This window comes from Taudactylus pleione, unplaced genomic scaffold, assembly GCF_031769625.1.
Source record: "Taudactylus pleione unplaced genomic scaffold, aTauple2 ptg000156l, whole genome shotgun sequence".
NCBI classification, from domain to species: Eukaryota; Metazoa; Chordata; class Amphibia; order Anura; family Myobatrachidae; genus Taudactylus; species Taudactylus pleione.
The window spans coordinates 16,267,863-16,293,416 of record NW_028284558.1 but is presented as its reverse complement, the minus strand read 5'-3'; the positions used below and the strand labels follow the sequence as shown (position 1 = coordinate 16,293,416).

General features: G+C 43.2%; 1 protein-coding gene across 1 annotated transcript; it reads right to left on the bottom strand.

Annotated features, from left to right (window-relative positions):
- Positions 1-1,811: 1,811 nt before the first annotated feature.
- HNMT (histamine N-methyltransferase) lies at positions 1,812-25,282 on the bottom strand. The gene is made up of 7 exons (XM_088474912.1): positions 25,254-25,282; positions 21,184-21,434; positions 15,577-15,629; positions 8,818-8,925; positions 8,549-8,679; positions 5,179-5,272; positions 1,812-4,494 (listed from the first exon to the last, which is right to left on the bottom strand). Exons 2-7 carry the CDS (start codon positions 21,318-21,320, stop codon positions 4,136-4,138), a joined length of 882 nt encoding a protein of 293 aa, XP_088331038.1. The 5' UTR covers positions 21,321-21,434; positions 25,254-25,282; the 3' UTR covers positions 1,812-4,135.
- Between the last annotated feature and the right edge of the window lie 272 nt (positions 25,283-25,554).

Below are 25,554 nucleotides of genomic sequence, written 5' to 3'. Positions count from 1 at the left end.
TACCTTATGTACTGTTGGGCTTTTTAAAATCTCAGTCACATAAAGCCATTAACTAAAAACCAAAACCAAAAAAAAAGAAAACGTTCGCCCGTTTGATGTTTTGTTATTGCTCATTCTGTTGGTTCCATGTAATTAACATATTTTCTAATTGATCCATCAGATAAAGAAATTTTATTTTCTCAAAATAGCAAATTGACTTCAATAATTGTATATTTATTATTATAATGTAATACCTTTTAAGGTCTGCATATGTATGTAAAGGCCCCCACACACGGAGCAATATAGTGGCCAATCCGACAGATTGGAAAGATATCGCAGCTATATCGTTCCGTGTGGGCATGATATCGTCCGCTGCGCACTCCCGTGGGGTCGTCCGTTGTTCCACCAGATCTTTCTGCATGCACAGATCTGGAGAATCGATGAATGATCCCATGCTGGTCTATGTGGGGGGCGGCATAAGGGCTCCGTGTGTGGAGACAGCCTGATATGTCAGCCATCGGATCCTTAAGCGCATCGCTGGGTACACATTGTACCATGTGTACCCAGCTTTAGAGAAGTCACTTCCGGTTTGATGCTCTGCAATGTACGGAGCATAGCCTGCAGAATTTGGGGATGGCCATAGATTTAATCTGGTGTGTGGCCTGTTTTCTCCAGATGTTATAATTGGAATGATGGAAAGTATATCACTCCTGTACTATACATGCTGTAAAGAACTCATTTAGATATTGTAGGCCTCATGAAGACTTGAACTCGAGACTTGGCTTCATCTCACATTTATGACTCACGGCTTAAAAAGACAGATCGGGAGAGGGAGGCTAAGTTCAGGCTAAGTTCAGTAAGGAGGTCACGTAACTGCTAAGAAGTGGAAGCAACCACATATACATCTATCAGAAGGTGTATCTGCTATGGGTGCTCGACCCCTGGTTCTGACAATTATAATGATGATGCTCATTAGCACGGACCTCTGTAGTGTAAAAAATAATAATTTTTATTTGTTTATTTTAAATTGTCTTACCACTCCGCAAAAGTGATCTAAGCAACAGCGCTCATAGCTTGGCCTGGTTGCAAAAATTATGTGCAGACAAAAAGTGTGGGGTCTCCTGTAAAATCTGATGTCATCACTAAGCTATGACAAGTTGGACTGGTCACACAAACCTGCAGCGTGATGCCCCCCTGTTACAGCCCCAGCCTGTTCAGCACGGAATCCGTAGGTGAAATTTTGCAGAAAAAAAGTGCCCCCACTATCCAGGAAAAAAACCAGCCCTGAAAGCAAGCACTGAAGCTCCTCCTCCCAGCTGGTGGAAGTTGGGGCAATAATGTGCTAAAGCTTTAAGATAACATTTCTATAAATGTGGTACTATTAGACCCAGCAAGCCCTGGCAGCCAAAAGCTGACTGGGTAGGTGGGTACTACTACAACATACCCATGGCTGTCAGGGCAGGCTGGCATTTACACTATTAAAAGCTCTAGCATGCTCTGATGTCGATGGCCTGCTGGGGCCTGTAGTGCCACATAGAAAATTGCATATACATCCAACTCTACATGGAGCCCTTTATGTTTAAAAGAATATCAATGTAAATGAGATACAATTACAGATGTAAACCGCATGTTGTTGAATCATAAATAAGGCACTGCAGGAGAATATTGTGCAGTCTCCATTGGCCCTAAAAGTGTCCAGCAAATCAGCCTTTAAAAGGCTGTGTACACAAGGCTCTGCTCCAGCATTCATAATACGGTCAGAAATAGCAAGAGATTGTTTATGTTACCTTTAACAGGTGTTGTTCCATAATAAGTAATATTCTCCAAACCAGTATACTTAAGAATTTGTCATTTTATTAATTAATTAAATAAATAGATCAAGCCCTTAACTGGGACATATTCTCCCAGGGTTATAATGCAGGAATAACAATGATTGACATTGTCACACAGTACTTATACATTATTACAATATTCAGATTATACGCCCCTTTCATACACCCACTAACATTATCAGATAGACAAAGCTTATTTTTGTTAACTCCTCCTTAGCAATCAGACTCGAAACTGAATTCCTTTTGAGCGATACTCATCGTTTGGTGCATCCCATATTTAGTCTGAATAGTTTCCCCAGCACAAGGACACATATATGGGCATGATCTCTTCACTGTGATAGATAAATAGTTTCCCTAGGGTGCGGCCTTAAAGACATCACACTAGTTTCCATTTAAATCTGAGTTTGGAGAGAGAAACAAAATGGACGTACCAATGCCCTGTTAAATCTCATGTACTGCTTCATTATACAGCATAAAGCATATGTAAATATGGAATTATGTAAATTAGTCTTCGAAAAGATATATACCTTTATGCGTCCTGTATGTATTCCCTCACATGATCAGTTTAGTCTGCCTGCGGATGTAGCCTCAAAGTTCTTATACAAATCCTATAGCTCCATGTGAAGTTACAATTTATCGTCTCTACCACAGGAACACACCAAGTCCAATTTAGTCAGAAACCATTAGTGTGTTTTCAGAAAGTCCAGGGAAACCATAAAAACATAGACAGGACATAGGGAAATTGATGTAAACACTCTTAAAAGAAAGAGTCGTAGATTATCTCAAATCCAGCAATTTGCAGGATACCAAACAGCATGGATTTACTGGGGGGAGATCATATCAAACAAATCTTATTGACTTTTTTGACTGGGTGACTAAGGAAATATATAAAGGGGGGGCATAGATATAGCTTATCTAGACATTAGTAAGGCTTTTGACAGTTCCACATCGCAGACTGTTAAATAAACTGGAAAGCATGGGATTGGATACAAAGATAGTTGAATGGATAAGATCTTGGCTGCAGGATAGGAAACAGAGAGTTGTAGTAAACGGAGTGCAGTCTCAAGAGGGAAAAGTTACCAGTGGAGTACCTCAGGGATCTGTACTTGGAACAGTGCTTTTTAATATCTTTATTTGTGACATTGCAAATGGTACTGAAGGGAAACTATGCCTTTTTGCAGATGACACAAAGGTATGCAACAGGGTAGACACACCAGGAGGGGTAAACAAATGACTGATGATCTAGGTAGACTGGAGGAATGGTCAAGAACGTGGCAACTACAGTTTATTGCCAAAAAAATGCAAGATCATGCACTTGGGTCTCAAAAATCCAAAGGCTAAATATAGTATTAATGGCACTATACTGGAAACTACTGAAGAGGAAAGGGATCTAGGAGTCACTATTTCAGGTGACTTAAAGGCAAGCAAACATTGTAACAAAGCAATGAGGAAGGCAAGTCAGATGCTTGGTTGCATAGGGAGGGGAATCAGTAGCAGATAGAAAGAAGTGATAATACTACTGTATAGGTCATTGGTATGTCCTCATTTCAAATACTGTGTTCAGTTCTGGAGGCCATATCTCCAGAAGGATAGAAGGGCAACTAAAATGGTGCAAAGTCTACACCACAAAACGTACCAGGAAAGACTAAAAGATCTTAATATGTATAGTTTGGAGCAGAGAAGGGAAAGGGGGACATGATAGAAACGTTCAAATATATAAAGGCTTTTAACAAGGTAAAGGAAGGAGACATTCTTCAAAGAAAGAGAAGTATTAGAACAAGAGGACATGTTCTGAAACTGGAGGGTAGTAGGTTCAGGGGAAATTTGAGGAAAAATTACTTCACAGAAAGGGTAGTGGACAAGTGGAATAGCCTCCGATTACAGGTGGTAGAGGCTAACACAGTATAGTAATTTAAACATACATGGGATAGACATAAGGATAACCTTCAGAAGAAGTAAGGATCAATAAGGGTTGAGGTAACAATATGTTTAAAAATGGGGCAGACTTGACGGGCCAAGTGGTTCTTATCTGTCGCCAAAATTCTATGTTTCTATGTTTCATACAGATAGTATCCTAGTAACGAACTCAGCAACACTGTAAGGGAGCGATGCTAAGTACAGTGCCACCACGCAAACATTGCTTTAGTGAGGTGACCGTTATGTCTACCAAAGGTGCGAAAAACACGCCCAAAATTAAGCAGTATGTATTGTCTTTTCATTGTGTAAAAGATTAAAGATTTACTGAGTGCTATATTGGATTAATCTTTGTTTTCTGATATCTAGAATGTCATGAGTATATACTGAATGCGTATACATGAACACCCCTATTTATTCTCAACCACAATTACACTTAGATTGTTATTAAAAATGATCTTTCCATCTTTTATAGAGCTGCACCCAGGGCTCTTTAGATCATGTATTATTTCATCTCTGAGCTCAGGTGGGGCATTTTTCGTAAATTCACAGGTCTCAGTTAAAAAGTCCAGCAACAACTCCCCGTTCCGGTCCCCTTCCAGGAAACATTCTGTTATGTCCATATCAGACTCCAAATCGTAGCACTGATACTTTACACCCACAGAACTGAGCATGTCCACGATGTGGCCAGCTGTGATGTACAGGCACTGATCATTGAAAGGTAGACGGGAGCCGTATTTCTTCCACAATATAGACCACCCACTGTGTCCTGACAAAACATGACCACAAGTTGGATTTATACATTTAATTCATGTTGAGGGGTTCTACACATTCTATCAATTAGTGTGAGTGCCAGGCTCTTTTATATCCCTCCGTGCCTTATAACTTCAACTTATCCCACACCCACAAATAACATTAATACACATTACATCCTATCTCCAGGTAACTTGAATACACCCACACTCATCCCCTCCCTAGATACTTATTTTCCCTTGTAAGTGTCTCTCTTGCAGAACTATGGAGAAGGGAGAAATAGAATGTGGGGTGTAGATGCTATAAGAGTGGGAAGGGGAGGCACTGTCAGCATTTGTGCAAAGACCACTGCCTCTGCTACGTGCAATAAGTCACTGAGTGCACACGATCGCCCCAACCAACCATCAATCCCCAGAGCATGTGATGGGCATCCCTGTGTATCACAGGGGCTACAAAGCAATAGCTTCCCAATGCAAAACACATGGAAGCTACTTAGTGTATAAAGAGATGTCCACATTCACCATTTGGCATCCCATGGACTGAGTTATTTGGTAAATAATGTAGGTCCCTTAGACATATTTAGCAGTTACCACAGGTCTACAGAAAGTATTTATTTGTCCTATTACAGTAGACTGTGACATCGGCACCAAATAGTGTTAATCAAGTACATATAGTGACGTAATCTCTATCCATGTCTTACCAGATACAAGAATAATAAGGAGTTTTCCATCTGCTGCCAAACAGGTCCTGAAGAATTTTAATGTGGCATCTATATCTTTCACATAGTACAGCATCTGAAATATGTAAAACATTGTGGTCATTTACGAGTCATACTGCACTAAAGTGTATTGTTTGCCTCGGTGTCCAACTTCCTACCAATTAGGGGACACCCCTTTTATTAAATAAACCTTTTATTGTATTACCTGGAAATACGCATATCCAAAAACCGGGCAAAATAAAGGCGCAAAACGGGTTTAATGAAAAATAAAGGACTTGAAGACTGCCAACCCTGAGCTAGTGCAAAACTGAAGTGTTTTTTTTTTAAACTACTTCTGGGTTTATTATTGGCATGTGTGGTATGCCATGCAAACCCAATACTGTGGGCAGAGTTGGCAGTAACTTCCTATGCAATAAAATATATTATGATATTGTCACCAGAAATATGGCTTCTCGCGCTTTCATAACTATGCATATTAAATTCTCAGCGTTGTGCCACAGAACATCACCGATATACAGTATCTGGTTGCCCACATTACCGCTTATTATGGTAAGCTCTTTGCTCATTTTCCTGTGCATGGGGCGTGAGGGAAAATGAGTGAAGATTATAGTAATGGGTAACTTTGCCCAAATCTTCAGGAGGCACTCTGGGCCAGCACCATAACAAGCTGTCCGGGCACTCTGTGCAGGCCCTGCCCCCTGAGCTCATGACGTTGTGCAGAGGGGCTGGGGCCAGCAGCACTGCCTGGTGCGTCCTGAGCAGCAAACAGCTTTTAACTGTCTTGTGCAATGGTTGCTGTGATTCAATGCACATTTTACACATAACGCATACTTAGCGACTTTTTCTAGTTCCTTTCCGGAAGCAGCCCGGTGACTGCTGCTGCAGGCCGGTTCGGGGGGCGGGGACAGGCTGTTGCCGCAATTAGGCCCCACCCCTTTCCCTGTAAAGTCTGTGATTCGTGGACCTGCAAATTCCCCATTAAATCTCCCCATCCTGCCCGCTTCACTAGGAAGTAGGCAGGATGCGGGAGATCTGCCTACACTTACAAGGGTGCTGGGAGCTACCCGAAAAATCGGAAGTCTCTCACGACTTCCGGGAGTGTAGGCAAATATAACCTAAAGGCAGTATTAACAAATGAGCCTTATAGACTATAAACCTCTTTACAAACAGCAGTATTCATAGTAACACTTGCATAGCATAACAAAGAGCCTAGACAAAGCATTAAGGGGGAATGTCATTACAAAACATTATTTGTAATGGAAACACTATTTCTAATGAAAATAAACTGTAAATAATTAATATATTTATTTTATTACAACCGAAATGTGTTTCTTGATATGTCCTGTAACATTAATTTAAAAAACAATAGATGGTTCCTATCAGGATTGCCTACCCTCCCGATTCGGCCGGGAGCCTCCCGATAAACGGGTGCAGCTCCCAGCCCCCCGGAAAGGCAGGCAAGCCTCCCGACTGCCGCCGATGCCTCACCCCCCTTCCCCTGCGAATACCTGTTAAACCCCCGCAGCCGGTGCCGTTAAACCCCCGCAGCCGGGCCGGTGACGCGAGTCACGCTGAATCGCGTAATTTTGGTCTGTTTTATCGGCATTGTGTTGCGGGGGCAGGGGCGGGGCCAAAATGACACAATCATGTGGCCCCACCCCCCGTCACACCCACAAATGACATCTGCCCATCCGGCCACGCCGGCCTTTTGCCGGCCACGCCCCCTGCCCTGCCGATCTGGCTGCTCCCTTCCAGAAGAAGCAGCCAGATAGTCGGCAAGTATGGTTCTTATTACTACTTCCTGTACATCTAAACATTGTTTTGTGTAGTATTTTTGAAGCACAGGTGAGGACAGAGTGGTAGGGGAGGAATATGGATATGAGCTACATGTAATCGTCCTGGTGCAATTTATAAAAATCCTCATAAGGGGCCTGATGCAGAGTAAAAAGCAACTCAGCTGTAACTGCTCCGGATTACATGCATAGAATTAAATGTGTATATTCACCCATTTGCAGATTTATATGCATCTTTGCGCTTTATTTGCACCTGAGTACCAACCATGTAACTATCCTCCATTAATAATAATAATAATAATACAGGTTGAGTCTCCCATATTCAAAATGCTTGGGACTAGGGGTATTTGGGACATCGGAAAATTCCGTATTTTGGAATATTTGCATAAAATAATGAAATATCTTGGGAATGGGACCCAAATCTAAACACAGAATGCATATATGTTTTATATACACCTTATACACGTAGCCTAAAGGTCATTTTATACTATATTTTTAATAAGTTTGTGCATCAGAAAAAGTTTGTGTACATACATGAAATTTATTTATGTTTCATATACACCTTATACACACAGCCTATAGGTCATTTTATACTATATTTTTAATAATTTGTGCTTTAAACAAAGTTTGTGTGCATTGAACCATTAGAAAGCAATGGTTTCACTTTCTCAGTCATGCTAAAAAATTTTTCCGTATTTCGGAATATTCCGTATTTCGGAATATTTGGATATGGGAGACTCAACCTGTAATAATAATAATAATAATAATGTTATTAATGCATTCCAGGTCCATGTCTGTAATAATTCTATTAGGAACTCTATTTAGTAAACATAAAAATTGATTTTCTCCAGTATTTTAGCTAGAGATGATCACTTATGCTATTTATGGAGAAGAGGAAACCTCTTCTCCAAACTTTTCTACAATAAGTAATGCCATTTCTATATAGTATTATGGTAAGAGAGAAAAAAGAAACACAAATAATTGTAAGAGCTTATACAGAAAAAAATAATACAAAGAAATAGAAAAGTAAAAAAGTATTATATATATATATATATATACACATATTTACAGTATATAATATATATATATATTATTTATATAGACACACATATATACAGTATATATATATATATATATATATTTATTATATGTATAATAATTTATATACTGCAATATATATATATATAGTTTGGATACATATTTGCATTAATATATATTTTGTATACACATTTGCATAATATACATGATACTGGCCCCCGTTCACAAGTACCTAGGAAGGAAGAGATAAGCAGCAGGATCAGGGCTGTCATTACTTTCATGCAGCACAGCTAATCCTGCCATGCACTCCCATCCCTCTCCTTTCAGCAGGGTCTGAGGTCACCAGAAGCATCAGACAGGCTGGTGCATGTGCAGTGGAGGCTGATCTCCAGGAACTTCACCGGGACAGACCTTTAACTCCAGGTCTGTCCCGGAATTAAGTTTTATTTAAAACCTATTACCACATTATTGACTAAATACACCCCTTAGTGATTAGTAGTATCATAAATATAAACCATTACCTGGATCATATGAATAAAATCATACTTTTTATCCTGTTTCTTTTCATTTACTTGAAGCTCAAACTCAGCAGAGGTTTTTTTATGCCAGCAGAAATTGATATGGTCGAGGCCTGGAGCCTTGGCAACACGCTCTAAAACAAGTGTAACATAAACTTGAAGCAATAAAACAATGAAAAAAGTCAGAGTACACTGGAAAGTGAAACATTGACACATACTCAATAAGTACAAAGTGCACACAGTACAGTGCCAGGAAAGTATACTTACTGTACCTTTGTAGCTTAGTATTTGTTCTGGACTTGGCTCAATAATATCATTATTAATAGAGACTGTGGGATATTGAGCATGTATCTTGGAGAGAATTTGTAGGTCAATTTCACCTAAAAGTGTTTGAAGAAATATATTATGAAAAATAAACTCATGAATATGGTTTGTAGTAGTAGCACCACAATATTGCCCAGGTCTCACCCCTGACCAACTCTGACTTGGGCTGATTCTGCGTTGGCCATGTATAAAATGTTTGGCAGTGGTTAGCATTGCTGCCTCATACCATTGGGGTCATGGGTATAATTCATCTGTAGAATTGAAAGTGCCTACTATCCAAGGAAGTCCTGGAAGGCAGTATACCCTGTCTCCTGACACTAAGGAAAATTATAGACTGTTACAACAGTTTCCAAACGAGAGGAAAATAATTTTTTTGTTGACTCAACTTCAGTTATGTTTAAGTTTTTCAATTTCATGGTTTCTTGTGTAAATATGTATGCAGTACAACAGTAATCGAACTTTAACTTCATTATTTTTTTTCTCCAATATGAAACAGAGTACCATGCTGATTTTTGTGTGGTAGTAAGGTATACCTTTGTTAAGCAAGTAAAAAAAATTAGGCTACCTAATGTTGATTTAACCATGTGTTTTTAATTCTGTTCCAAAATCTTGAATTTTTGCTGTAATTCAAAATGTAAGGCAGATAAAGTAATTTGGTTTGGATTTTTGGATTTGGGAGGAAAAGTTACCTTAGGGGTCCAAATTTCATGGTGACCCCTTAATAAACAACCGTGATACTTCAAATAAATTGAATAAATAAGCCGTGATTAGTAAATAGTTTAATTAATTGAAAAATCAATATTTCGGAAACTAACAGTCAGACAGTCGAGATATTTGGCAGAAATAGTTTTTTTTTACATCCTCTCTTATCAAAAAATAAATTGTAAAAGTCTGAGACAGGTGGTGGACATTTAAATGTTTTTGGGTGATCTGATATGGAATGACCCTAAAGAGATTAAAAAAAAAAAACAATAAGACATATTAAGAAATAAATTTAACACCAATATCTTCTCGGTTACCCTAATGGCTCCAACAAGTGTTTCACCCTTAGGCTTTATCACAAAGAACTACATGATAAAGGTTGAAACACGCATTGAAGCCATTAGGAAGCCTCTCTCTGCGCAAGGCAGGATCCCCTACATTAGTTTGCAATTACAGATGTGTCATCATACATCATTGCTGCAGTCGCTTTAAACAGACCCTTTCAGCACGCCAGGTCCCATGCGACTCTGCTAGTGCCAGGTGTCTTTTTTGCTGATAATGCTTCTTAGTCACAATGTGATTTGACTAGGATGCACCAGAACATTGCGCTGTTTAATTTGATATGTGACACTATCATATCTGTGTGCGACTGAGTCTCTGAATCTACATACGACGTGCTACAATACAGCAGCTGCAGCTTTTTTTTACACCAAGCTCCATTGTGCTTCATATATAGACTAGGTCACACACAGATATTCAAGTGTCGCATATCAAATTAATCAGTGCAGTCTCCTGGTGCGTACTAGATTAAAGACCCCCACACACAGTACGATTTTTTTAAACGATATTGCTGTTTTCGACCAACTGTAACAACAAATCGTTTAAAAATGTGCAGTGAGTAGGCACGATAATGATGCGCGCCACCGCTGGTCGTGGTCATTGATCTCTTCAACATGCAGAAAGCTCTCGACCTGCCTTCATGATTTGACACACATCGTTCTGTTTGTATGCACGATGAATGATGTCATGGATGACGAACAATTTATCATCACTTTTCCTGGCCACTCCCCTCCTCCATTTTGTGCCGATGGAGAGAGAAGATGCATCGTTAAGTTGTTTGCTGCTAAATGGTATACCGTTAACGATTTGCATTCGTTAACGACCCCTCTATATCGTTTGATCGTTTGTACAATCGTTCCATGTGTATGCACAATATCGTTTGTCCGGGGGTGTTCAGTAGTTCAAAGGAAATCGTTAACGAGATCAGATTGTTACCTACCTTAAGATGCAGTTTTGGCAAAGAAGATGCCCAACGCTAGCAGAGTTAAAAAGGAGAGATATGGTAAAACTTACCTTAGTTAACTCTCTTTCTATGAAGTCCATAGGGTCCACAGGGAGACAATGGGGTGTAGGTGGTACTTGGAAGACCGGACACCAACAGCAAAGCTTTTTATGTCCCAGGATGCCCTGGTCCTTCCCCCTATACTCCGCCCACAGCCAAAAGGCAAATCAGTTTTGTTAACAAGCCCAAGGCTGGAGCAGAATAGGAGAGAAGGAAGACTGGTACACTAAAGAATCACACTCTCAAACAGAGAAGGAAACAAGTGACCAAGAGAAGAAACCCAAAGAAGCCATGTGCGTCACGGCGGAAGCCCTGTGGACCCTATGGACTTCGAAGAAAGAGAGTTAACTAAGGTAAGTTTTACCATAACTCTCCTATTCTTCTTCAGGGTCCGTAGAGCTCCACAGAGAGACAATGAGGATGTCCCAAAGCAGTTGTTCAAGGGCGGGGACGCTCCTGAGCTGAGAGGAGAACCTGGCATCCAAAGGAAGCATCCTGTGAGGCAAATGTATCAATGTCATAGAACCTAAGAAAGGTGTGGACAGAAGACCACATGGCCGCCTTGCATTGTTGTTTGGCAGACGCACTACGGCGGGCCACGGTGGGCTGCCCATGAGGGACCCACAAAGCGAGTAGAATGAGCAGATACTGTAGCCAGCACATGAAATCCAGCCTGCGTGTAAGCCTGTGAAATAGTCATGTGCAGCCATCTGGTCAGAGTCTGTTTGTTAGCTGGCCATCCCTTCTTGTGGAATCCATATAGGACAAAGAGGGAATCCATTTTCCGGAACGAACCAGTACTATCCACGTACTGTAGATCTCCATAGCATGGACTACATCCAAGGAGGCCTCACCTGCCGAGAGGTCTGGTGAGTGAAAGGCTGGAACTCCAATTTCCTCATTAAGGTGCAAACGAGAGACCACCTTAGTAAGAAAGCCAGGGCACGTTCAAAGAACAGCAATGTCCTGATGAAAAATAAGAAATGGGGAGCATCAGGAGAGCGCCCCTAGATCCGATACCCTACGGGCAGACACTATAGCCAGAAGAAAAAGTGTCTTCACAGTCAGCCATTTGACATCTACTGAGTCCAAGGGTTCAAATGGAGGTTCTTGAAGTGCATGGAGAACCACTAACAATCCCATGTAGCCACAGGAGGGACAAAAGGAGGTTGTATATGAAGAACACCCTGCAGGAAGGTGTGAACATCTGGATGTGGAGCAATTCTGCACTGGAACCAGATGGATAGAGCCAAGATGTGCACTTTCAGAGAGGCCAGGCAAAGTCTGAGATCCAATCCAGCTTGAAAAAAAGGGAAGGATTCTAGAAACCCTAAAAAACCTGAGGGTCATAGTTTCTGGTAGCACATCACTGGAAATATGTATGCCACACCCGATGATAAATCCGGACAGAGGCTGGCTTATGCGCTCTGACCATGGTCTGGACCACAGACCTTAGGAGGGATGTCTCAAGAGCCAAGCCATCAAAGAAAGACAGGCCAGGCCCAAATGTAGACAGGGACCCTGAGACAACTGGTCTGGTCATTGAAGAAGTTGGAGAGGAGCATCTATGGAGAGACTTTGAAGATCGGAGTACCAATGGCATCTGAGCCAAGCCAGAGCTACCAACAAGACTGTGCCCCCTTCTTGCTTGAACTTCTGAAGAACCCAAGGAAGAAGGGAGACTCGGGGCAGAGGTACGCCAAATTGAAGATTCACTTCACTGACAATGCATCCACGAAGGCTGCATCGGGGTCCCTTGTCTTGGACCCGTACACTAGAAGCCTTTGGTTGTGTCGTGAAGCCATGAGGTCCATGTCCTGTATACCCCATTTTCCTACCAGGAGCTGAAAGACTTCTGGATGTAGAGACCACTGCCCTGCATGCACATGACAGCTGAGGAAATCCGCTTCTCAATTGACAATCCCCGGGATGAATACTGCAGAGATGACTGGGAGGTGGCGTTTGGCCTATGTGAGACTGCGTGACACTTCTGCCATTGCTGACCGACTTCAAGTGCCTCCCTGGTGATGGAGGTAGGCCACTGCCATGGCGTTGTCGGACTGTACTTGTACTGGCTAGCCCTGAAGAATATCCTGAGCTAGAGTTAGGGCTCTGTATATGGCTTGGAGTTCCAGGATTGGTAAGATCACCTCAGCTGGTGTCCAGCATCCTTGGAAGGAGTGCTGGCCGGTCACAGCGCCCCACCCACGGAGGCTTGCATCCATGATGAGGAATACCCAATCCGGGATCCAAAAGGGGCAACCCTTGTTAAAGTCTGTAGCCACCAGGATAGGGACTGGTGAACCTCCAAAGAGAGGACCTTCATCTGGGATCTGAGCAGATGGGGCAGCCCTTTCCTGGAGAGGTTCAGGTGTTATAGGGGCCTGGAGCGGAACTGAGCGTACTCCACCATATCGAAGGTGGACACCATGGATCTCAACATCTGTATTGCAAAGTGAACTGGCACTCGGCGACTGTGGAGTAACCTGCGCACTTAGTGCTGTAGTGCAGAGATTTTGTGTGCTGTCAGGAAAATTCTCTTAGCATGTGAGTCCAGGAAGGCTTCCAGATCCACCATTATTTAAGAAGGGGTCAGGGAAGACTTCTTCCAGTTGATCAGCCAGCCGTGCATTTGTAGAAAGGCAATGGATACCTGTAGATGGCGGTGAAGAACCACTGGAGAGCTTGCCAAAAGCAAGAGATCATCCAAGTATGGGAGCAGTCTGGTCCCCTGTCAATGAAGATGGGCCGCCATAACTACTATGATCTTGGTAAAGACCCGTGGAGTGTAGAAAGCCCCAAAAGCAGTGCTTGAAATTGGTAATGTTGCTGTAGGACAGTAAAACTGAAGATATCGCTGATGAGAGGGCGCTATAGGTACATGTAAGTAAGTGTCCTGAATGTCCAGAGACACCATAAAGCCCCCAGGCTCCATAGCCAGGACAATAGAGCGTAGGGTTTCAATATGAAACCTGGGCACCTTGATAAACTTGTTCAGAGACCTGAGTTTAAGGATAGGCCGATGAGACCCGTTCGGCTTCTGGACCAAGAAAAGCGTAAAGTAATAACCCATCCCTCGCTGTGATGACAGGACAGGAATTATTACCCCCGAGTGCAGCGAGGACTGAATGGCCTTCTGGAGGGGCAGGCTTTGCTTGGGTCCGATGGAGGGCCTGTGCATAAGAACTGCTGGGGAGCCGCCTCAGGAATGAGAGGGCGTACCCGTGGGAGACTACTTCTTGTACCCAGGTGTCTGTTGCCAGAACTGGGTGAACAAAAGTCAGCCTCCCAAACTAGGAGCAGCCAGGGGGAGGCCCATCCCGTCAGGCTGCAGGCATGTCCTCAGATTTGGTAGATGGATGTCTAGTAGCCCAGGCCTGTTTGATCCTAGGCTTGGAGGCCTTTGTGGATGCCGACTGGCATGGAAAGGACTGAACTTTAGCCTTTCTCTGGGGATGAAAGGACTGAAAGGATGACATCCGAGGCTTCGTAGTATATGCAGAGGGCAAGAATGCCATATTAAAAGAATTCTTTAGTTTGTTTTGTATATGTAGCACTTTATACACTTTTTATTATAACTTCCTGCTAATGTAGGACTTAACACATAGGCTTTCTTCTTTATTATTCTTTAAACCTCACACTATTGTGATGCCATGGGGCGGTTCTGCTGGGTTGGCCTGGGGGGTCTCGTGCCCTGTATTTGTTCCATAGGAGTGTTAGGGACCTGCCTGATAGAGGTCACCTGGACGCAGTGGGCAGGCCCATAATTATGGCCATTATTATGCTAAGAACCTCTTGGATACAATTTAGCAGTATAATTATTAGGTTCAGCATAGTTAGAGTGTGCACTTGCATCTGTCTCTTTTTCTGCTTGCAGCACTACAAGTCTCAGCAAGTAGCACCTCACATTGTGCTTAGGGTGTGCAATCTAGGGCCCCTCCCCCTACATATTAAAAACTGCCAAGGTAGTCACAATCTTGTCCAATTCTGGGCCAAACAGGATCTCACCAGAGTAAGAGATTCCAAAGCCATTTAGAGTGTGAGTCTGCCTTCCATGAGCGAAGCCAAATGATACATGGGCTATCACGGAAGTAGCAGATGGCTCCCCGGAGCCCCCCGAAAGTATCTAGCCTATGGCTGGAGTCGCGGTGCCTCAGAGGGGTGATGAAGCAGCAGTGCAGACATCCAGAGGGCTGTCTAGCACTGCTTGCTCTGTTATAGTAATAAAAAAATATATAAATTATAAAATAAAGCTTGGGCTGCTTAAAAGCAGCCCTACTGTAAAATGGTGATCCAGCTCCTTCCAGACACCAACGAAACTGAGTTGCCTTCAGGCTGTGGGCGTGGTATACGGCGAAGGACTGGAGCATCCTGGGACAGAAAAAGCTTTGCTGTTGGTGTCCGGTCCTCCAAGTACCACCTACATCCCTTGTTCTCCTTGTGGAGCCCTTTGGACAAGAAAGTTATGTTTTAAATAATTTACTGTAGATAAGAATGTCCCCTCCTGTGAGTCTTTCTCCTATTCTGTAAATATTTTAGTGAGAAAAAACATTTTGTAAAACTGTCTCTCTTTATTCCTTATTACACTTTATTTCCTTTACATACTGCAGTGTGTCTTATGTACTAAGCATTTGCACTGACATAGCAATCAAAACGACCTTACCTGAGCCACCTCCTACACTGAGGACACCCATCACCGGCTTTCCGTTCCCTATACTGAAAAATAGACACAATACTTGTTTATACACAAGATGCCAGGAACAAATGTATGTAATGTAGTTTCAAATTGACATTAAAAATGCTTACTTCTTGCTCTAAATGAGTGTAACAATATATAGAAATGGAAGTATTTGATAGAATATTAAATGCTAGCTGGGATACCCTGTGTTGTCTGGGTTGAAGAATGGACCTTGAATTACATCTGCAGCCTTCATTTTTTACATTGGAGACCAACATTGGAGACCATGGCATATGAAAATGGGCTTGGCGGAAATTAGTAACTGTCATTAAAGGTGCAGTTTGACAGTTGATCCTCTGGCTCACTCCTCTTTTGTTGGAGTTTTGCCTGACACCCAATGGTACATATCAGCCTGTGCCTTCAGATCAGTGCAGTTTTAATCATCCTGAGTGAACTTCCTTAAACCAAAATTTCAAATCAGATACTCCTATGACAGGGCCGGATTAAGGATTGTGGGGGCCCCGGGGCAACTAAATTGTGGGGGACCCATCAAAAAAAATGGCCACTGCCAGGGTAAAATGCAGAATTTAGAGTGAGGGGATATATACTGTATAGATAGATATAGATAGATAAGATAGATATATAAATTTAGATAGACATATATAGATTTATAGATAGAGATATATATGTAAACACTATAGATAGAGAGAGGGGGGAGAGGGGAGAGGGAGGAATGGATAGGGAGTGAGATAGATTTAGGAGAGAGACAGAGAGGGAGTAAAGGGAGAGAGGGAGGGAGGAAGGAACAGGGAGGGAGGCGAGTGACAGAGAGGGAGTAATAGCAGAGAGTTACTAAGGTGAGAGAGAGAATTAGGGGAGAGAGAAAGGGAAGGAGGGAGAGAGAAAGGGAGGGACGGAGGAAGTGAAAAGGAGAGAGGGAGGGAAGGAGAAAGGGAGATAGAGAGGGGGAGGGAGTGAAACAGAAAGGGATGGTGAGGGAGACCAAGAGCGAAATAGAGGAAGTGAGAGACAGAGAGAGGAAGGGAGCGAGAGGGAGGAGGGGACAGAGGGGAAGAGAGAGATGGAGCACAAACAAACCTCTTGCAGCTGCATCAGATAACCTATCAGCCTTCTGATGGGGGCGGGCATTTCACTGCATTAGGCCCCACCCCCTATCCGTGCAGCCGCAAATCACGGCATTATGTCAACATGGGGCAGGGCTTCCATAGACAGCCACTGTCGGGTCTGTGAATCAGTGGCAGTGAGGCTGTGCTATGATGCTGCTGGGACCGGAAGCGAGTCAGTTGAGTAGCCAGGTTCCAGTCAATATTTTCAGGCAGTGTGGGGGCCCCTAAGGTGTGGGGGCCCATGGATGACAGCCCCGTTCGCCCCTCCTATAATCCAGTTCTGCTCCACGGCCTACTTGATGAGCACCATGTAGAGCACCATGGCCCTGAAAAACTTCAAACATAGCTAAAAGCTAATCCTGGTCAAGCTATACCACCATGCCGAATTTGGTAGCGCTAGGTACAAAACTCTTGTGGTGCATAAAGTACAAACAGACAGATACACACTTTCTCGATTACACAGATTTAGACAATTGCAGGGTCCCTCGTTCCATCTTCAATGACCCCAAAGTAGTATTTGCACCCCTCTTCTAGATGTATCTAAATCAGCAGTGTTACTAAAGGCTCATACACACTAGACGATAAAGTGAATTATATGGACGATAACGATATCGTTATCATTCATAGTGTTCAATACCATCCAGTGTGTATGCACGATATCTTTGATGATGCGCGCTCCCGCGGATCGTTAACGATGTCTTCCATCGCCTGAACTTACAGGACGATCTGACGATATCGTCAGATTCTGCAAGTTTGGGGATATGGAGGGTGAGTTCACTAAACAATATCATTCAGTGTGTATGCGCAATGTCTTTCCTGACATTGAGCCCAGCAGTTCAAGGGATAACATTTAACGATATCGCTCAAGGAGCATATCATTAAGTGTGTATGAGCCTTTAGAGACACCACAGTTATCACTCTTAAAAATTCTTGCTCTGCTCAGCTTACTGAGATGAGGGGTCCCATTGGCTGGAGAAACACCACTCTGCCGCTGGGAACAGTCACCTCACTGAGACTGACACAAACTGAAATGATTACATTGATCAGTGCAATGGGGGACATTTATTAGATCTTGGAGAGAGATAAAGTGAAGGTTGATCATACCAAATAAACAGCTTCTTCACTTTACAGGCTGTACTAGATAAATTACAGACGTTGATTGGTTGCTATAAGCAACTTCACTTTATCTCTCTCCAAGATTTTATAAATCTCCCCCAATGTTTATCAAGCTGATTGGACAAGTCTTTAGTTCTTACACTGATTCAGTGTCCACGGGAGGGGTCATAGTACTACTCTTAAAAAAAACAGCAGCCCACTTTGTTGCTTCATGATGAGTGGAGTGTTGGTGAGATGAGTGCCCTGGAGGGGGGAGGGGTGATGTATCAAACCTTCGAGAGACAAGGTGGAGAAGTTGCCCATAGCAACCTATCAGCATTTGTCATTTCATAAACTGCAAGATAAATGATAGTTAGACCCGATTAGTTGCTATGGGCAAATTCTCCATTTTATCTCTCTTGATGGTTTGATACCTCTCCCTCAGGGATTGAGTTGAGAGTCATCTTTGATAAGGGGATAGAAGGTTTGTTGCATAAATGCTTATTACTTATTTACTTTCTTTTCTGATTCTGGTTTGCATGCGAATGAGAAGTAGAAAGTTCCAGTACATTTTACTGTCTCTATTCAAACTATTGGCAGTGGAACAAAAAAGTAATTACAATAGATCTCTTTTGTCTTTAGGACACATTTTGCTACAGAATAGCATATTGTAAGACACTAGTGCGGTTCTAGGCACAGATTATAACTGAGTGACTAAAATATTTCAGTTTTGCTTGTTGTAAGCAGTAATGCAGATTAGAATAGAACATGGTCTCATACAGCATGGTGGCGTTGGGTTTAGCATTACTGTCTCACAGCACTGAGGTCATGGGTTAAGTTCCTGACCAAGGCCACAAAAGGGTGGAGTTTGTATGTCCCCCCTGTGTTTGCATGGGTATTCTCCCGCTCTCCAAAAACACACTGGTTACTTGGCTTCTGACCAAAAAATAAAACTAGTGTTTAAGTGTATCCATGAGGTAGGGAATATAACGGTATACGTTCAGGAAGCCGGCCGTCGCAATGCCGACAGCCGGCTTCCCAACTACTTAATCCTGGTGAGGGTTAAATGACAGGCGTCTAGATCTAGACGCCTGTCATTTTACCGACGCCGGGAGACCAGAAAAGGCTGCTGACTCATATGTTGTCCCCCAAAATTACCTGTCTAAAATGGTGCCATCAAAGTCACTCCTTCAAACATGCAACTATTGATAATAGCAAATATTGTAGCTCTACATTAATGCTCAAATCTCATATATTATTATTATCCTTTATTTATATGGCACCATAAGGGTTCCGCAGCGCCTTACAAAGTACAGTAACAAATGAGCACAGAAGACAACAGTTATTAACAGTACAGACAATGCAGGACAAGTACATGATTTATAAATAATGCTGCATAACACCTAAATAAGCAGCAGGGTGTCAGTAAGCAGTTTTAGGTGCCATTGTAAATGAAAGTAAAAGTAAGGCAAGAAGAAGCACGTGAGGAAAGAGGGCCCTGCTCGCTAGAGCTTACATTCTGAGGGGAGGGTCAGACAAACAGGGGTGACACAGATGGGCTAGATAGTGAGGAAGGAGCATAGAGTAGTGGGTTAGGATGAGCGCTGGAAAGCATTGAGGAAGAAATGGGTCTTGAGGGCTATACACTAAACTCACACAGTACGCACTGTTTTATAGGCCTCAGCCCCTGTAAATTCTAGGCCAAATTTAGGCAACCTGTAGCTTATGTGCAACAACATGTCCCACCTGCTGGGCCTTGCAGTCTAAAGTTAAGCAATTTCTCTCCATGTTTATGGATCAGAAGCAGAGGTAACTAATCAGTGACTTTACAGCTGGCAGGGAATAATACATCCCAGCACTGTAGGGCCTGCTGAGACAAGCAGTTCCACAATGCTTATTATGTAATCCTTGGTCCTGATGCTGAGTTGAATGCATGCCTGTTTGCGGTTTGTATTTTGCGTGTACCCCTGAGACAAGTATACGCATTTCAAACAAATTGCCACTTGTGACTGAAGGGGAATAGGTGTAACGGTGTTTTCTCACGTAGACAAATTACAGAAAAGGCTGCTGACTCATTTGTGGGCTATGCAGAGCTGGACGGAGGCATAAATACACCTGTGTCCTTTGCACCAAGTACAGGCTGGTGCAAGAGCAACCAGAGGATGATAACATAGCTCCTCCAAAATTCACTCCACAGCCTCCATTGGCCATGCTCCCCAACATCAGAGCCTGCCGGAGCTGTCAGCCACCCTGGATGATGGTTATCAAACTAAAGGTGGATACCATACCTCCCAACATGACCCTCTCCAGGAGGGACACAATGCTCTGGTCCTGGACTTCCCTGGTAATTTATGATTGGTGGCGGCTCCAGAGGTGAGGCTGCAGTACAGTCTAAAATTTAAATAGGGGAGTCACACCAACTGCCAGCGAGCCCCAGCCAGTGATGTTTGGCAGCGTGTGAAATGACAGTTGGTGTGTCTCCCCTATTTGAATTTTGAACTGCGCTGCAGCCCTGCCTCTTACCAGGGAAGTCCAGGACCACAGCATTGTGTCCCTCCTGGAGAGGGTCATGTTGGGAGGTATGGGATACACACTGGGCGATGTGTGCCGGGACGATATGTCGGCCTGACCGCGGGTATAAATTAGAACGATGTACTGAATGACAGAAAGATCGCTCATTCCGTCCTTCATTAAAATGAATGGGGTCGCATGCGATATCGTCAGGTTTGACGTGCAAGCATATTTTTTTTCTGAAAATGTGCCTCTCATTTGCATAGTTAAAAGACATGCAAGTGACAAAACTACATTGCTAGCGTACACTGATCAAGGTGATGTGCGACACTTGTACATTTGTGTGCGACTGAGTCTGATTCTGTGTAAAAAGGGCTCCAATTCGAGCAGCCGCGGCTTTTCCTCACGATAAGTTCCATTGTGCATCATCTACGACTTTGTACATGTGTAAAAGCAATCCCTGTGTAGTAAAAATCTCAGTTTAAGGTCTCTGGTACACTGTGAGCAGCTTTTCGTTGCTTCAGCAATGCAACTAAGATGCAAAATTTAAAGGAATATATGGTGAGCTGCTCCTCTCGGACAGTCTCAGTTGCATCAGGCGCCATAGGGCAGGAGCGATTACAGTCAGCTTGAGTTCAACTCATCATCAGGTCTCTTGTCTTGTAAGGTGCTGCATTGTTACACGGGTGGTCTTATGTAAATAGTTCACCCTTTCACTTTCATAAACAGACATATATTTAGCCATGGAAAGGTGCAGCTACTGTATTTGCTGAACATTTAGCCTCACTGTCAGGCATGCTTTCACTAGAAATCACTGCTGATGGGAAAATCCTGCCAGAAAATGAAGCCAACGACGTACCTGGATATAATGTCTGGCAGCTTGTTTTCTATAAACTGCTGCATACACTGGTGCTCTGTGGAATTCTTAAGGAAAAGACGAAAGGACTCCACGTATCGGCTGTTGTCTGTGATCAGGCTTCTCATTCCAGACTCCATGTTTCCTTCTGATCAGCGAGAGGAGAGACTGAAGCTTTCTTGTGTTTTTCTTGGTGTCAGTACAACTTCCTCTCTCAGAAAGATCAGAACTCAGAGAGATTGCTTCACTTCCACCTGTAGATAGAGCAGCACCAGCTTATCTGCAAATATGTCTCAGTAATTACAATGGGATAATATGTCTCTGCATAACATTCCCTGTGCCTAATCTCCTTTCTTACTATTTTCTGCAGTGCAGTCACTATACGTTCCATACTCTATAATAACTAAATAAATGCTTCCTAAGCCTAATTTCAGCAGTGTTAAAATATTCTGTCATCAAATATATTAGGAAGCAAGGAAGGTAGTTGCTATATAGAAGCTTTTAATTGTCTATTATGTGTTTCATGTCATCCTCATTAAATATGTTTCACTTATTACTTTAAACATATTATGCCTATATTTTTGTGATACTTCCAGCCTCCTACTGTAAACTGCCCCAACACATTGATAGAGAATCACTGCACAGAATACTGCAATAATACATCTCTGTACAGTTACAGATTAAGTACTGCAAAAAGGCACCGTTGACTTTAACATAAGAAAAAAAAGTTTGTGAAGTTTTCAGTTTTTGGGCTTAATGCTGAGTTGAATGCAAAAAGGCCACAGATGCTAGCACTTAGCATGCACATAAATCATTGGAGTCACCCAGGGCTGGGGCTACCATTAGGCAACTTTAGGCAGCCGCCCGAGGGCACTGGCCACTGGAGGGCGCCGCTGAGTCCACACAAAAAAAATGAATGGCATAATTCATGGCTGAGTGACATATTATGAAATTGCGCCAGTGTTATGAGGTGCATTAAGATTTTGGCACTCTGCTGTGTGTAATATTTTATATGGTATATTATTAATTTGGGACACTGCTGTGTGGTATGTTATTTAACTGGGGAGACTGATGCATGGCATATTATTATTTGGAGGGAGCAGGGACGGTTGGTGAAATGTTGCCATGGGTGCCCGTAAACCTTGCACCGGACCTGGTGTCACCCAGAGCGCCAATGCAGAGTCCTTGCACGCTTCGGAGGCGCTGTGGCCTTGTGTCCGCATTGCCAGTGCCACCCCTCCTGGTGTAAGACTTTTGAGGGCATGAGCGCGTGTTACACCACCATTCTCTCAACACTGGGGGCTTGCCCGGCGTTCCGGGAGCTACTGGCAGCCCCCAGCCTCTCCAGGCACAGGACAGATGACACTTGCATGCACGCGTGATTGATCACCATTGTTTTGGTGCCACCATCCAAGGGGTGTCACTCCCTCGGATGGTGTCACCTGATTCTGTCCGCACCCTTTGCACTACCTAGTGACGCCACTGAAGTAAGTGCGTATATTCACCCGTATGCAGAGTTGTACCTGTATCCTTGTGATCAACTTGCGTATTATCCATATGCTTGGTTTGCTACTCATCATCAGGGTGCACTTGCACAGGCCTAGATTTGGTACAAATGGTACTCCTGGAAACTGCATAGCCTGCAATTCCATCCAGGGAGCGAAACTACCGGAGGTGCAGCTGGTGCATTGCACCAGAGTCCGCCACAATTAAGGGGCCCGCAGCTGGCAGCATTATAATGAGTCAGACTGACTCATTATATGGTGCAGTGGGCTGCCAGTCCCAGTAACAGAATGAGCTGTGTGGATGCGTTCTGGTGGAGGGGGAGGGAGAGGAAGGGCAAACGATGCAATCTTCAACTAAGCATCAGGCCCTTTGCAAGGAGACAGATTCCTGGATAACAATGAGAATCATACAATGATGACCAATCACTGCCCGCTTTCTCCTGTGTGACTGGGACGCTGTGGTGAGTGTCAGTCCTAGCAGCTGGGAGGTGTATTACCTCTAATGCAATAATGTGCATGAGGATTTTTTTTACTTTTTTCTTAGCTCAATTCACAGGGAGGGGAAGCATGGTGACCTCATTGCAGTTCAGAACACTGAAGCAATACTGTGATTTGTGATATATCGTTCATACAGCTGGCGAACGACATATTGTGCCAACCATCGGTCAGTGTGTATATACAAAATATTTGTGAACAACATTGTTCACAGATATATCGCATTTGCCATGCTGCACGGTACATATTATATATCATACAGATATATTGTTCTGTGAGTACACACAATCAAACTATATATCAGTCGCAGAATCCATTGATGTCACAAGTGGGCAGGCATATTCAATGGAGTCTGCTAGGCCGACATGTCGGGCAGAAGATTGGCAAGTGTCAGACACCAGAAGCAGAGGCTGCAACAATGCCACTCCCAAGGCACACTACTGCCCTGTGAGATGGCACCGGCAGCACTACCCTCCTCATGACGCTGGTAAGTGTGTATGCACAATATTGTTTGTGCATAAACTTTATCAATCATTGGATCGGTCATGCGGACGGCCGATATGTCGGCAACTTGTGTACCCCACATAAAATTCACTGCAGTGGAAACTCAACTGCTACAAACTGGTATACAATGAAATAACTGATGCAATCAACTGCAAGATGGCCAAATATTGGACCTCATTCAGAGCCGGTCGTAAGCGGCCGGTCGGTTGTACGCATCCGATGTTTCCAAACCACGCATGCGCACGGTTAGTTGTGCGCATGTGCGTACGAGGCTTTGCGATCCAAAATGCTGTAGATCGTACGGCTTACGAGCAGGAAGTGGCTTCCGAGAGTTGATTGACATGAAAGGCCGTTTGTGGGTGTTGACGGGGGTGGTGGTCTGAAAACGCAGGCGTGCCTCAACGTTTTGAGGGCGTTTTAGGGGCGTACATAAATTACCTGCTACGACTGACATAGAAGGCCGGAAGTAGTAAAACGTCACTCTGCGAGCAGGTTCGAGGGCTGGCTGATCGTACAGCTTAAGGTAGGGTAGGAGCTCCCGCAAGCCACACAGTACAATCGATAGTATCAAATGTAACTGATGTTAGGTTTGATGTTTCTATTTTGAGCCACACAATGCAAGCAGCTAATAATCGATTGTTGAAGCTGATAACACTGCTAATTGGCTTGTAATTGATTCAGCTGCGTTTGCATTAGCGAATAATAAGAATAAATAAATTTCATGGGGATGGCTTTTTCTATGCAGTTTTTTTTTTATTTTTGTGGGCATCAACTCAACACAATCGGCCGCAACCATCAGAAGAAAATTAACATACAGCGACTGACAATGACTGACAACGATTGACTTGATCGCTAGCTGCTATCACTCGCTAGCTAGAGAAGGTGTATTGTTCACGTATGGGCGTCACTTTGTGACCGGCCGGCCGTGCGATTGTTTCCTTTTTCAGTTTCTCGGTCGTTAGGCGTACGACCGAGCGGCCGCTTACGACCGACTATGAATGAGGTCCATTGTCCTTACCATAAGTAGTCATTTTTAGCGTCTGAAAGCTAAGGCGCTAGTGGCATCACTAAGGCTGTACTTCCAGATATATTGGTTATGATCGCAAAATAGCTGTCTCCACGGTGTGTAGCAATGTAGGCAGAATAAATGCTTTAAAGGCTGGCCATAAATAATAATATATTAGTGCAAGCTGTATAGATTCCTTAAGAATTCCATGCACTACTGAATGTGCAACAGTACAGTGTTGAGATTCACTCTTGACTTGCATAGTTACATTACTCATTCCTTTCCTCACATCTATCCTACGGTGCATTTCTACATCCCTCTGCTCCAGTAGATAGGGATTACGTAACTCTTCCTTTAATAAACAATAAAAGTCCTACAGCCCAGGAGAGAGTTAAATACCAGAGAGGGATTAGCAGGGTAGACGCAGGAAGAGGGAGAGAGGTGGTGGCCTAAGTTAACTCATAACGTTGTACTACTGTATACTGTATGCCTAATTCCAAGACCTTTATAGGATGTATATTATCCTTTTATATTTATATAAGAAGCAGCATTTCTGTACTCACCATGGTGAGAGGGCCAGCTGAGGAGTGTGTACAGTAGTAGCTGAATTCTCTCTCCCCACCCCCAGATTCCTGTGTGTAGCCATGTGTCCAGGAAGTGATTGCAGCCTGTGTGCAGAGCTCTATAGAGAAGAACAAATATACCTATTTATCAACAGGATTTTACAGCACTAAGTTATCATTGTTCACTGCAGCTTGTAGATATTAATATATGCTGTTCTGTAAACATGCATATGGATTATATATCTCTGTACCACAATGTTTTTGCTCTGCATGTTTTAGTACATTAATATAAAAATGGTCA